The sequence below is a fragment of the Mesitornis unicolor genome, unplaced genomic scaffold, assembly GCF_000695765.1.
Source record: "Mesitornis unicolor isolate BGI_N332 unplaced genomic scaffold, ASM69576v1 scaffold11829, whole genome shotgun sequence".
Taxonomy (NCBI): Eukaryota; Metazoa; Chordata; class Aves; order Mesitornithiformes; family Mesitornithidae; genus Mesitornis; species Mesitornis unicolor.
The window spans coordinates 20,266-33,117 of record NW_010209341.1 but is presented as its reverse complement, the minus strand read 5'-3'; the positions used below and the strand labels follow the sequence as shown (position 1 = coordinate 33,117).

At 37.2% G+C, this 12,852-nt stretch overlaps 1 protein-coding gene across 1 annotated transcript; it reads left to right on the top strand.

Moving 5' to 3' along the window:
• Positions 1-921: 921 nt before the first annotated feature.
• Positions 922-12,305, top strand: NUCB2 (nucleobindin 2; the record flags this gene model as incomplete). The annotated part of the gene is given in 10 exon segments (XM_010192854.1): positions 922-1,029; positions 3,258-3,443; positions 4,087-4,177; positions 5,678-5,736; positions 7,237-7,329; positions 8,373-8,462; positions 8,910-8,958; positions 8,961-9,067; positions 9,403-9,484; positions 11,411-12,305. Coding segments are annotated over 10 exon segments (978 nt in total), but the record flags the coding sequence as incomplete, so codon positions are not given.
• Between the last annotated feature and the right edge of the window lie 547 nt (positions 12,306-12,852).

The following is a 12,852-nucleotide window of genomic DNA, read 5'->3' as shown; positions in this document are numbered from 1 at the left end:
TGTTTGAACTGCAAGCCAGACAATCCTTACACTAGGGAGGAATGATAATTGAAATCTACTCCAACCAATGTTTGCTGTTTAGTGATAATACAAACACAGTACTGAGTGTAAGGCAGATAGTTTGCCAAAGAATAACAACTTCAAAATGGTGAAAATGGTGATTTCTTTTTTTTTTAAAAAACAAATAAAATATTCTTTGCTAAGGCATCTAGTAAAAGCTTGTCAAAATTATGCATAAAGTATCAAAGTGTATGCTGCTTAAGATAGCATTATTACCTAGCATTAGCAGTCAGAAACTGTGGTAACAGCTACAAAAGCCTGTTGTAGCAATGTGTTTTGTTGTTAGTGCATTGTGTACTGATACTGCTGTTCCTGTCATAAGGCAGACAGAAATGTTTGCAACTTTTAGACACAGAACCTGATTCTCCACTGTCTTGCACTTGAATATCTGCTTATCTGATTTGGTACAATTTCACACCATAATATACATACATCTTTGGCCAGATACGTCATTTGCAAAATGACAACAGAAGCATCAGACTTCTCCCAGTTTGGGAAAAGATGCAAGTTGTTAGCTTTGATATTGTGCGTAACTTCTGCTATGGTTTTCTTAGTTTTTAAAGCTCAAATGGATTGTACTTTTCCTTGCCTTAATTTGTGCATGTTAAATTACTGTGTGCAATGCAACACTGACACATCATAAGGAATATTGTGCAAATTGCTAACAAGTTTGTAGATCTCTTTCAGAAAAAGTCACAGTAGAAGTGTTGCTATAGTTTCCTCCAGTAGTGAAAAAATTACTCAGTCCTCAGGGAGCCTCACATACTTACAAGGCACATGCTCCCATATTAAAGTTTTTAGCTTCCTGATCTCCCTTGATTTCAAACTTATTTTAATGATTTACATTTGTACCTTGTTCTTTCAGACACTGGCTTGGACCATCAGTCTCTCCTTAAACAGTTTGAGCACCTGAACCATCAGAATCCTGACAAGTTTGAACCTAGAGACTTGGATATGTTGATCAAAGCAGTAAGTGCTAGATGTAAACTAGCATGGGGGTTTTTGATATTAATTATTTTGCTTTTTTCCTCTGGTAAAGGCAATTCCTTTTATATATACCACTTTTTTATGAATGACATGCAGTTTTCATTTTCAGAGAAAAGTCATTTGTCTGCATTGCACACTTAAACTGTGGTCAGTGTGCATTATGCTAAAGAGCTCATAAATTTTGGGATGGCATCTTAACAGGACTTGCATTCATGTACCAGTACAAACAACTTTGGGAATAAAATACGCCTTTCTGGGATCCTTTAAATTAAATGCAGGGGTACATTTTTCCCAAGTGTATTTTCTGATTTCTGTTTCTGAATCACTGAATCACTCGGTTGGAAAAGCCCTCTGAGATCATCATGTCCAACCGCTCCTGTCTACCCCCTAAACCATATCCCTAAGTACCTCATCTACCCACTCTTTAAATACATCCAGGGATGGTGACTCCACCACCTCCCTGGGCAGCCTGTTCCAGCCTCTGACAACCCTCTCAGTAAAGAACTTCCTCCTTATCTCTGACCTGAACCTCCCTTGGCACAGCTTGGTGCCGTTTCCCCTTGTTCTATCCCCCATCACCTGGGAGAAGAGCCCAGCACCCACCTCTCTCCAAGCTCCCTTGAGGCAGTTGTAGGTATTGATGAGGCCTCCCCTCAGCCTCCTCTTCTCCAGGCTAAACAACCCCAGTTCCCTCAGCCGCTCCTCATCAGGCTTGTTCTCCAGACCCCTCACCATCCTTGTGGCTCTTCTCTGAACACGCTCCAGAATCTCCACATCCTTCTTCTAGTGAGGGGCCCAGAACTGAACACAGTACTTGAGGTGCAGCCTCACCAAGTGCCAAGTACAGGAACTAAAACACGAATGTTTTAGTTGTCTCAAAGAATGACATATGAATAATGAATAATCATCCCTAAACTAGCCATTTGATTTTTGGGATGTGTTATAAATATATATATACACCTGTCAAGCTGCAAAACCGCAGCAGAGTAGAATTTAAGATATCATTATTAGAAATTGCATATGCTGAGTGTGGCATTCAATTCTTAGTTAGCAGATTCAGTATCAGTATGTGGGGGGGTCGTTAGCGTATGTTTATTAAGGAGAGGCAGCTGAGCTAAGCATGGCATGGCTTTTTCCAACTGCTGGAAAAAAATACGCTTCCAAGGGGAAAAACTACTTTAATCTCAGCTGTGCTTTAGAGAGTGCTGCATGTCTGACATGAGAATTTGACAGCTTTTATATTTTCAAAGTAAATTGAAAGATTACGTATATTTTAAGCTTTCTGTAATTTTTGTTGATTTTTTTTTTTTTGCCCTTGGAAAATTTTATCTCAATTTTCTGTAAAATTATTTTGTATATAATGTCCTGGTTTGAGCTAAATAGAACTAATTCTGAGAAAATTCTGGTTGGCTAGAAGCATATCCTCAATGGGACAGTTCTTTCTCTTCTTATGATATATATATTTATATATAGATATTTGTCTTCTCATTTCTCAGCTGTTATATTGACAGTGTAATGGACATTTTAGGTGGTCTTTGCTTTGGAAATTTTTTTTAAAAGGTACAGGGAATCAGAAAACTATAATGTAAATAATGTAGAGACTGTATCAGATATAAACATGTGGAAATCACTAACAAAACATCCTCTGATACCTTGAGCTGTCTGAAAATTATGTACAAGTACTTGTCAGAAATTCTCCCCTGATGCTCTCTCCATATAACTGGGTTTTTTGATTTCACCTGCATTAAGCTACTGCGAACTAACTCCAATTACTAATGAAGGCACTTTTTTCATTAAACTGTAGGATAAACTACAAATGTTCTTATTCTGAAATAATCAAGGAATTTATGGTACTATTTGAAGCTGTGCTTAATTATTATGAGACTTAATTAACTTGAATTAATTTATTAGTAAGTGATGAGAAAGGACAACTTGATGCCTTCTTACAGTACTGTGTAGTTGCAAGAATTGTCTATCAGTTGAACCCTTGCAAATTAATTTCTATGAAAATAACAAAGTGAGGAGACATGTTTCTGCATCACTGTCATGTGAAAGGAAACCCCCAACTAGTCTACCTAATGTTTGAAAGGAGAATGGTAGTAAGGCCAGCCTTGCCAACAGATCTGAACTATACAGTGTTTTTAATGTCATATGTGTTAACCTAATCGTGTGGCATAATCATATGTCTACATACATCTTCGTAATTTTAGGCTACAAGTGACCTGGAAAACTATGATAAGACTCGTCATGAAGAGTTTAAGAAATATGAGATGATGAAGGAACATGAGAGGAGAGAGTATTTAAAAACACTGGATGAAGAAAAGAGGCAGCGAGAAGAATCCAAATTTGAGGAGATGAAGAAAAAACATGGAGATCACCCTAAAGTTCACCATCCTGTAAGGCCCCAGTCTGTTCTTACATGTTTGGGTGGACACTTTCCAGAGAGAAAAAGCTAGTAAAGAGAAGGGTCTATCTTCCTGGTTCTCGGCATTTCCCTCTTCTCATTGACATGGGAGCAGGGTGTGGAAACAATGCTGAGATGATTACAAAACCCACTATATATACCCCCATTTTTTCTGTACAAGTATGCCGTTTGCTGCCAGAATTCTTATTTACAAAGAAGCTAAAACTCATGGGGAAGAAGCCAAGAATGGTATTCAAAACTGTAGGGATGCCTTCATGGTATGCCTGGCCTGCAAGAAACTGCATCACAGTACCATTTGCCCTAGAAAAGGGAAACTAATTTAACTCCCTCCAGCTGTTTTTTCTAGATGAGTCTGTGTGGCCACGACTCATTGTTACAGGTGTTCCTTTCCACAGAATATGCATTTCCTTGATGCTCCCTCGTGTCCTAGGCCTTTCTGTCCAATGAAAGTGTTAGATCTGACCACAAGGGAATTAAAAAAAATTCCATTGATTCCATTTGCAACTTGACTAATCAGAAAATAAAGCCTTTTAGAGAAACTGTAATGCAAAGGTAATGCAGAAAAATTAGACTTAATCATCCTTTGAATAGTTTTTCTTTGTAATAATCTATAGGGAAGCAAAGACCAACTGAAGGAGGTGTGGGAAGAAGCGGATGGACTAGATCCCAATGAATTTGACCCCAAAACATTTTTCAAATTACACGGTAAGAGGTTTAGTTTAATTTAATGAACATGTGAAGTGACTTTCTGTTACTTTCTGCTGAGGGCAAGTTTGTCTTATGCTCGCATGAATTCTTATACCTCAAGCAATTTGGATGAATCTGAAGAGTGTGCAAGAGAAAATATGAGATTGTTTGTAAGTTTACTGCAAAGTTTTAAATGGGTCTTAAAAGTTGCAGAGTTTTGTTTAACTACTCATAAAATTATATGGCCATAAGTATGGGTACTTAGAATGCTGTCCACATAACTTTGCTTACACATTACATACTAGGAATAAATCCTGAGAGGTATGTGTGGGAAAACCTGCACATAAGTGCCAGACGCGCCTTTTCCTTGGAATCTTCATAGAAGTGCCTCTTCAGAATTTGCAAGATTCCCTTAACAAAACAAAAACCCAAATGCCTCCCAATCCTGCCTCTGTATTTCTGAGCAGTGTGCAGCTAGAAGCAATAAAAAGTAGCAGAGATGAGGATGCATCTCAATGGGCGTTTTGCTGTAAGTGTGATAATAGAAATGTATAACCTTATGTTCTGACATTGTTAAATGCTTCATAATAAAGTACCCTTAAGCAGATCCTGCCTGGCACTGGGCTGTGAGGGTTGAACAGTACATGGAATTGGACTAATTCCAAAGGTGATAATTTAACTGAAGATGTGTTCTAGCTTGAATCTGAACTTTTGTCTTTGTTTATAAAATACATAAATAAATATTATAGTTATTAAACTTTATTTATTCTTTCTACAAAGAGATCTTGAAAGATAATTTTCTGAAAAGTTTTGGTAGCTTTTTTTTGTGCAAATATTACCAAAACAGAAATAGCTGAAATAACCTTTTGCCTTAGAGCTTTGTATATAAAAAAAATTGAAGCAATTAAACAAAAATATTGCATAATAACATTCGTTTGAAGTAGACATTCTCTTTCAGTTTCAGAGGTAGTGTAACAATATTCAGAGTAGAATGCAGGATAAAAGATGGATCATTAGTTATCAAGTATTCTCTGCATTTGTCATGAAAAGTAAGTTTACAGCTATCTCTTCTCAAGCACTGCATTTATATAGATTTTCACTTAATTCTTTAGGGTTTTCTTGGGAGTTGTACTGTTGGTTAACAAAGTTTTTCTACAGATTTCAGTTGCTCCTGAATCTCTTTGCAAATTTAGTTGTTAAATTGAGACAACTTGTTTTTGGCAATATTTTTTGGCAATGGCACTCTGTGCAATCCCGTTGTGACCTATTTCAGTTTGCTAAACTGAGAAGTAGGGAGATTGCTCCAGACTTGTCCAACCAAACAAAAATGACAATACGGTTCAGCCAATACCTGATAAAAACCTAGACAGAAAAAATGGCCTATGTAACCAGCACCTTGTTAAATCAGGTTTTTAAGCCACATGAGATGTGTATGCTGATACTTAAATCATGAAGAACTATTACATGTATCACTTTCTGTACGTACTCAACTTGTATTTTCAACGCTTCTTTTTGTAGATGTCAATAATGATGGTTTCCTGGACGAGCAAGAATTAGAAGCCCTATTTACTAAAGAGGTAAAAAAAAGAAAAGTTCAGCAACTTATTTCTGTAAATGTTACAGGGTTGTCTGTATTTTTTCCAAGTATATTTATGGGCTTTGGACTACAAATTAGAATATTCATGCCAAGTTTCACACATCTTTTATGTTTCTACAAAAGTGTAAAAACATACCAGCAGGCAAAATAAAGTAGTTGAAGCATAGAACTCGGACACTACAGATCTAGTGCTTGTGTATTCTCTGCCACGGGTTTGTGAGATCTTTATAATTAATCTGCAGGATAGCTATACCTCTATAAATTGCGATACAGAGAGCTACACTCCTGTTCAGGCTTGATGCAGCCTGGTAGAGGTTCTGAAGCTGGGTAGCTGTGCTCATTCAGTGCTAACCAACAAGTCGTAAGACTTGTCGAGAGAGAAAGGGTCTCACTTGTGCAAATTGGCTCCAAGACAGCATGCTGCAGAAGTGGTTCCAGAAATTTCACATAGTTTCTATCTAGCTAGTTTGGAGCACGTTACATCTGATAAAGCAGACAGGCTCTTAGTTTCATTAAGACTTGGTTTGTTGCCTGTGAAAACGCAAATATTAGTACTTCTTTGCCTCCCAGAGGGGTAATGCTGGCAATGTACTGAAATTCTACAGTGATGGAATTTGCAGAATCAATGAGTAGAAAAAAAAGGCCTTGGTCTTCATTTTTCCAGTAGGTTCTGTACTGGTATAGCAGAAAAAAGCCCTAAACTTCCCATTCAAAGATCCAGTACTATGGCTGTCAGTATCTAGTCTTACATTTTTTTCTAGGTTTCATAATCTAGGGAGGAAATCTGCTATATAGTGTATATTGAATCTTACAAAGTACTGTAATTTTTAAAATTTATTTGCAAATACAGATTTCTAACAATACTTTGCCATAATTCCCTCTAATATAGTGAAGATATATGGCAGTCTTTTTTGACACATAGTCCCACCAATTTACAGTTTTGTAGTTTAAAAACAAATAGTTGTGGCCTTAAAAATATCAATGGCTAAGCAAGCAAAGCTAAATGACTAAGAAAGCTAAATAGAAGTAAACAAGCATGAACTCACCAGAAACACATCGTGCAAGAAGAGAAGTGGAGCATTAAGTTAAGCACTCAATTTGTCTTGTGATATCTTAAGTGCTTACGAGGTCAGCCACATAGTCTGGTAAAAAAGTTACTCTCCTGTTCCAGAAACCACATGGAAACTCTTCCTGCTTTGAATCAAATGGAGGATCAGACTGTGCATGCCAAGGTCGATTTTACTGTAATGTCCGCAGCACTGAATTACAACAGACCACATGAATTAACTGAAAACTTAATTCTTAACACTTGTTACTTAAATACTATGCTAAAAGAGAATGATTACACACACACACTCACTCTGCTGGAAAAATGGTGAACTCAGGTTCTTATAAACCTCTGGTGCTACTGTTCCAAATGTACTGTTATTTGAATGAGCAGCCCTTCTCCAAACTAACAGTTGGCAATTTTGAATTTCAGCTAGAAAAAGTATATGATCCCAAAAATGAAGAAGATGACATGGTTGAAATGGAAGAAGAAAGGCTGAGAATGAGAGAACATGTAATGAATGAGGTAGGGACTGATGTTCAGTAGAGCTGCTGATTTTTTTTTGTGTGCTCAAGAAATTCAGTCATTCTGACTTGAAGCATTGTCCAAGTACAGCAGAAAGGGACAACCTGTCACACTGAATGCTGTTTGTGCTGGGATTCACACAAAGTAACAATTCTTAAGCCCTGTCCCCATACTCTGATGTAAATGCCTGCTGACTAGTTTTTATTTAAGAGGTTCCAGAGAAAAAATTGTGCTGTAGCCTCCATCTTTTGCAGATGCTGAGATTCAATAGAAATTCCCTGTGAGTTTTGTGTCACATAGGGAAGACTCTAAATGTGCTTTTGCACTTGGGAAACGGGTAAGATTTAGATGTGAGAAGAGCCGGCAGAGCAATGTCTTCTTTCATGTAGCTCACCTTTGTCGCTTCAGAAGAAGGCTTAGAGCTCAAGGTATCACCTATGGCAGTGAATACCTTTACTAGTTCTGATAGATTTTCAGCTCAGGAGATAGGAAAGGGAAGAGGATATTTCAATCCACCGTATTTTTCACTTGTATCTTTTTTGTATTCAACTATATTCCTTAAACTTGAGGTACGGACTGAGTCTGGTTCTCCATTAGTCATAAAAGGAAGCATTTCCTCCCTTCCTGTTAAAGTATTCTGGCAGAATTTAGTTGGGGTTTTTCTGATGATTTAAAACCTCCCCATCCAACAGTGGAGATTACTGTGACTCACAGGTACAAGATTATTACCAGAAAACTACAAAATATTTTTCTCAAAGTCATGCACACCACTATTAGTGTTAAGGCTGTGATCACAAAGAATGTTTCCAATAAAGCCAATGAATTTTGAAATAAAATGTGAGGATTTACTTTTTATTTCCATTTTTGTTAAGCTTTGTAAGCTTGTGAGAGAAAATTTCAGATGTTGTAGGCGGCACTCCCTTGAAAATGGGACAGTTTAAAAATAACACGGTTATATTTGAAGATATTTACATAATGAAATTAAACATTGTCTTCACCAAAACCCATCCTTTAGGTTGAATTTTTTTTTTTGCTTCAAATAGGTTGATATCAACAAGGATCGGCTTGTGACTTTGGAAGAGTTCCTGAGAGCTACAGAGAAAAAAGAATTTTTGGAGCCAGACAGCTGGGAGGTAATGAGGCTGTGTGCCAAGTGCAACATACTGTACTATTACCATCACTAACCAGGAAACCAAATGGCATCTCTCTGACTTTTGCTTTTTGGGAATTCAGTTTTCATATATATAAGCACCTTAGCTAAATGTAATGTACAAAATGTAGCAGATCATGTAATGCAGATGTAATCTTTGTGGTTCACGCACAGAAAATGTCTTGCGCCACCCTGTGGATTCTAGAAGAGCTTTTCCCACATGCTTTTTAAACAGAAAATGGAAGTTTTGTTTATGAATCACTTTAAAGGGAGGATTAGAGCTCAGCTGGAAGCAAAAAGCATTTTTTTCTCCTACCTCTAAATCTGTAGTAAAATTTTATTGAGAAAATTCTACAACATTTGCAGTGTTATGTCTAATAAGAAAAATATGTATGTGTTCCAAGTATTCATTGTATGCATTTTCTTGCAGACATTAGATCAACAGCAGCTCTTCACTGAGGAGGAGCTGAAGGAATTTGAAATCAGGAAGATGAACTTAGAAAGAAGGCAGAAGATCTTCAGAAGCAGAAGGAAGAGCTACAGAGGCAGCATGACCAGCTTCAGGCTCAGAAACAAGAGCTACAGCAGGTACACTCACAAGAATAGAATGGGGTTTTTTAATCTCCTTTTCTGTATCCTTATATATGTGATGGCTCATGACAGTCCCCAACTCTGGAGCATTCTTTACCTTGATTTCTTCTATAAGTCCCAGCTAAATTCTAAAGTTATGGTACCACAACAAAACGTAATCTAGTATTCAGGGTTATAGCAAACAATACAAGCACCTCAGTTCAGTAGTATACTCATTAACAAAGACTTTACGTACGGACTGCAAAATTTGTTTTAAGTGTATTCATTTATGTCACATCAGAGAAAGCTGACAAATTTAAGTTTTTCAACTGTGGTATTTTATTTTTCACCAGGTTGTAAAACAGATGGAACAAAAGAAATTACAGCAAGGAAATCCTCCTGCGGGACCAGCTGGAGAACTCAAATTCCAGCCCCGTATGTATCTTTCTGTGTAGATACACAAAAATAAGATTTCCAGTGTAAAAGTCATTAAAACTGTATTTCCTGTTGAAACTGTTAATATGTGGTTTTAAGGATCTCTCTATAAAGAGGTTCACTAAACAGAGGTAAGTATGGAACTGTTCTAAAGTATTCCTGGAATTTCAGCGCTTTGAAGTCCATAGTGAAGAAACAGAGTTCTAAGGCATCAAATGGGCACAGAAGAAGGATTGTGTGGTACCTATCAGTCTAAAAATTTTGAGATCTGCGATAGCTAGGATTTCTGAGCATCCAAAGAATAGAGGCATACAAATGACCAGGTCTGTCTGATGTTCTATGGCTCTGTTACCAGTCTCAGACTGCAGAACAAATCAAAGCATTTAAATGCTTTCAACAAGTCTATCCTCTGTGGCAAATTTACCAGCATCTGGGCACAAAGTGACATGACAAGTTAGTTTTAGACAATGTAAATGACCTATTGTGGAATCTCTGTCTCTGGAGGCATTCAAAACCTACCTGGACATGTTCCTATGTGATCTTCTCTAGGTGATCCTACGCTAGCAGGGGGGTGGACTTGGATGATTTTCAGAGGTCCCTTGCAACCCCTACCTTTCTCTGATTATTGCTTCTACACCCTCAGAAGAAGACAGTGTCATCATAAATCATTGCATTTACCGATTAGTTACAACAAAATGGTCAAGTATATATTAGCACTTCTTATCTGTAACACATTGTCCATGTTTCTTTTGTGCTTTAAAGGGGCTCCACTCCCCCCTACACCCTAACTTAGCTTTTTCTCCTCCTCTAGAAAGGTTGAAACTATAATGGCTTTACTGCCTTTCATGTTCACATGCTAACATTATCAGCAGAACTCAAGAACTTCTTGATATTCATCTCAAACATAAGACTTCAGACTAGGCAGCCTTTTGAATACTGGAAGCTCTTAACTGTTCCTGCAGGGCCAGCAGCGGGATTTCAAACCTTAAATGCTATACTTACAGCTTTTACAGCTACAGTAATTAGAGCTTACTTTGTTGTTTATGCTGAAATTCCATCCCTAAGCCACTCAGTTCAGTGAAGTACTGAAATTTCTGTATCAATTCAATTTTGTCTTTCATTTGCTACAAAACTGCCTGTGGGTAATTTCATTTTATGGTCCTTAGTTCTGAGACCCTCACTTCGCCTCACCTTCAGTAAAAACATTGTGTGTAATAGCAGATGCCCTAGAACTTGGACTAATGATACATCTTTTGATACTGGCAATGTTGTAGCAGATACTGTTCTTAACACTTATATTATTCTATGTAAAAACTCTTTGCAAAGTCATTTAATCAGGTGCCGTAAGAATCTTTCTATTAGCCAGAACTAGTCACTACTCATTCACTGAGTTAAGGAGACCCAAGTAGACAATATTCATAATCTGTAGGCTACTGGAACTACTGACAATAATTTTAAAACAAACAAAAAGCACAAAAATGTAGCTGCAAGTTCTGAAATCTTCAGCAAACTATGAATTAGTAGTATTCAATGGTAGGCAAAGGTAAAATATTGTAAGTGTTGTTGACACAATCAAGAGTAAAAATGCAGACACAAGGGTTTTTTTTTGCAAGCTTCCCATAATGGAATTAAAGGTTTCATAAACACATAATACATTTCAGAAAGAACAATCTCCAAAGAGCCAATGTGTTATGTAAGTAAAAATATTTTGCAGAAAAACTAGTAATCTAAGAGGAAACTCTGAATATTATAATAATGCAGTCTATTGGGTAATCTCAATCCAATTTTATCGTTAGTCACATACAAAATTGTTGATTGCACTTACAAACCAAAAAATAAAAGGTTATATTTGATTGTCTTGAGACTTTTCATGTTCGGGGCAAATTTAATGGAGAAGTTACAAATCGTTTTATTCTTGTTTTTCAGCTGCAGAACACAAAGCTGGAGATGCACCAAAACATCCTGCAGGAGGTGATCAGCCTTTACCACCAGGACATGTCCAAGAACCAGCTGCAAGAAGTGATCAAGTTCACCCTTAACCACTTGTGCCTCAACTTTATAGCATCTTTATTACTGGGGGGGAGGGAGGGGGATGGGAATCAAGGTGAAACATGAACTTCCCCAGATTGTAAAATCATTGGGAATGTTAGAGATGAAGTACCAATCAGATTTGAATCATAAACTAATTTTCTCTCCAATGCATCAGTGAGAAACACAACAAGGGTATCATTTAGAGGCTATAATGGAGGAGGGAATTAAGGAAACTATTAATACTAAAGGTTCTTATGGCCAGGGGACTGAGCTGTTGAACTCTTCTCTTACAAAAAGGAGGAGATGTCTGCCATTCTGTGTTTAGGCACAAATCTGAATCTTCTCAGAGGGGAAGTAGGGAACTGGCCTGAATGTCACGTTAGATCTAGTTTTATGTAGAAACTCTTTCCAGAAATGTTGAGAAGCAAAATATTTGGAAACAAAGACTATAGATCAAGGCCTACCATTTCCAGCACTACCAAACCCTTACTTATTTGAGACCAAATAAAAATCAAACTTCTAATCCTTAATCACAGAAAATTTGCACTTTCTAAAATCTAAACATAGCAAAGAATTATGTGAATATTTTTCATGTTTACAGAAGCCTAAGAATTTCACTGTAAGCCTTCAAAAGGAATACTGTACTTCTGGTGTATTGGTCTGAACCGTCCTCCTTGTTGAGATTAATTCTGTGTGGCAGTTGAATACTCAACTGGCTCTTGGGATAGTACTCTTGTCCCTGTTTCTTTCATCAGGTGCCAGCTGATCTCAAAATCTTGCATGTTATTAAGTAAGCTTTTTATGTTGATGGAAATATTGTGCAAAACAGAACAAGACTCATTGTCTTTTTCTGTACAGATTATCCTACCTCCTATGATAATACCAGATTTTTCAAAATGCACCATGTGCTTCAGAAAGCTCTTCTCAGATGTGAACCTTTGACTTGTCAAGAGTCTCACTATTAACTCTTATTAATCTTTCAGCAGTTGGTGTAAGTTTAAGAAGCGTGCTAAAATGGGTGCTACTTGATTGTATTATTTTGGTATTGAACCAGGATAGGTCCCTAATATTGTAAGCCAAGACTTTACAAGAAGTTCATTTTCCTGTGGGTCTTACTATAACATTGAAAAGTTGTGTGGTTGTCCTTGCTTGTTATTCATTTCAGACTGAAAGTATCTGAAAGTGTAAACCCTATTTGGATTTTTTTGTTTGCTTGGATCATGGATTGTTCTGATTGTATAATGCTGGCTTTGAACTGATACAGACACACCTCGGCAAGCAGCCTTTGCATTTCCTTCTTGCTCTGTGGCTAACTGCTGGTGGTGTTGTTAAAGGAG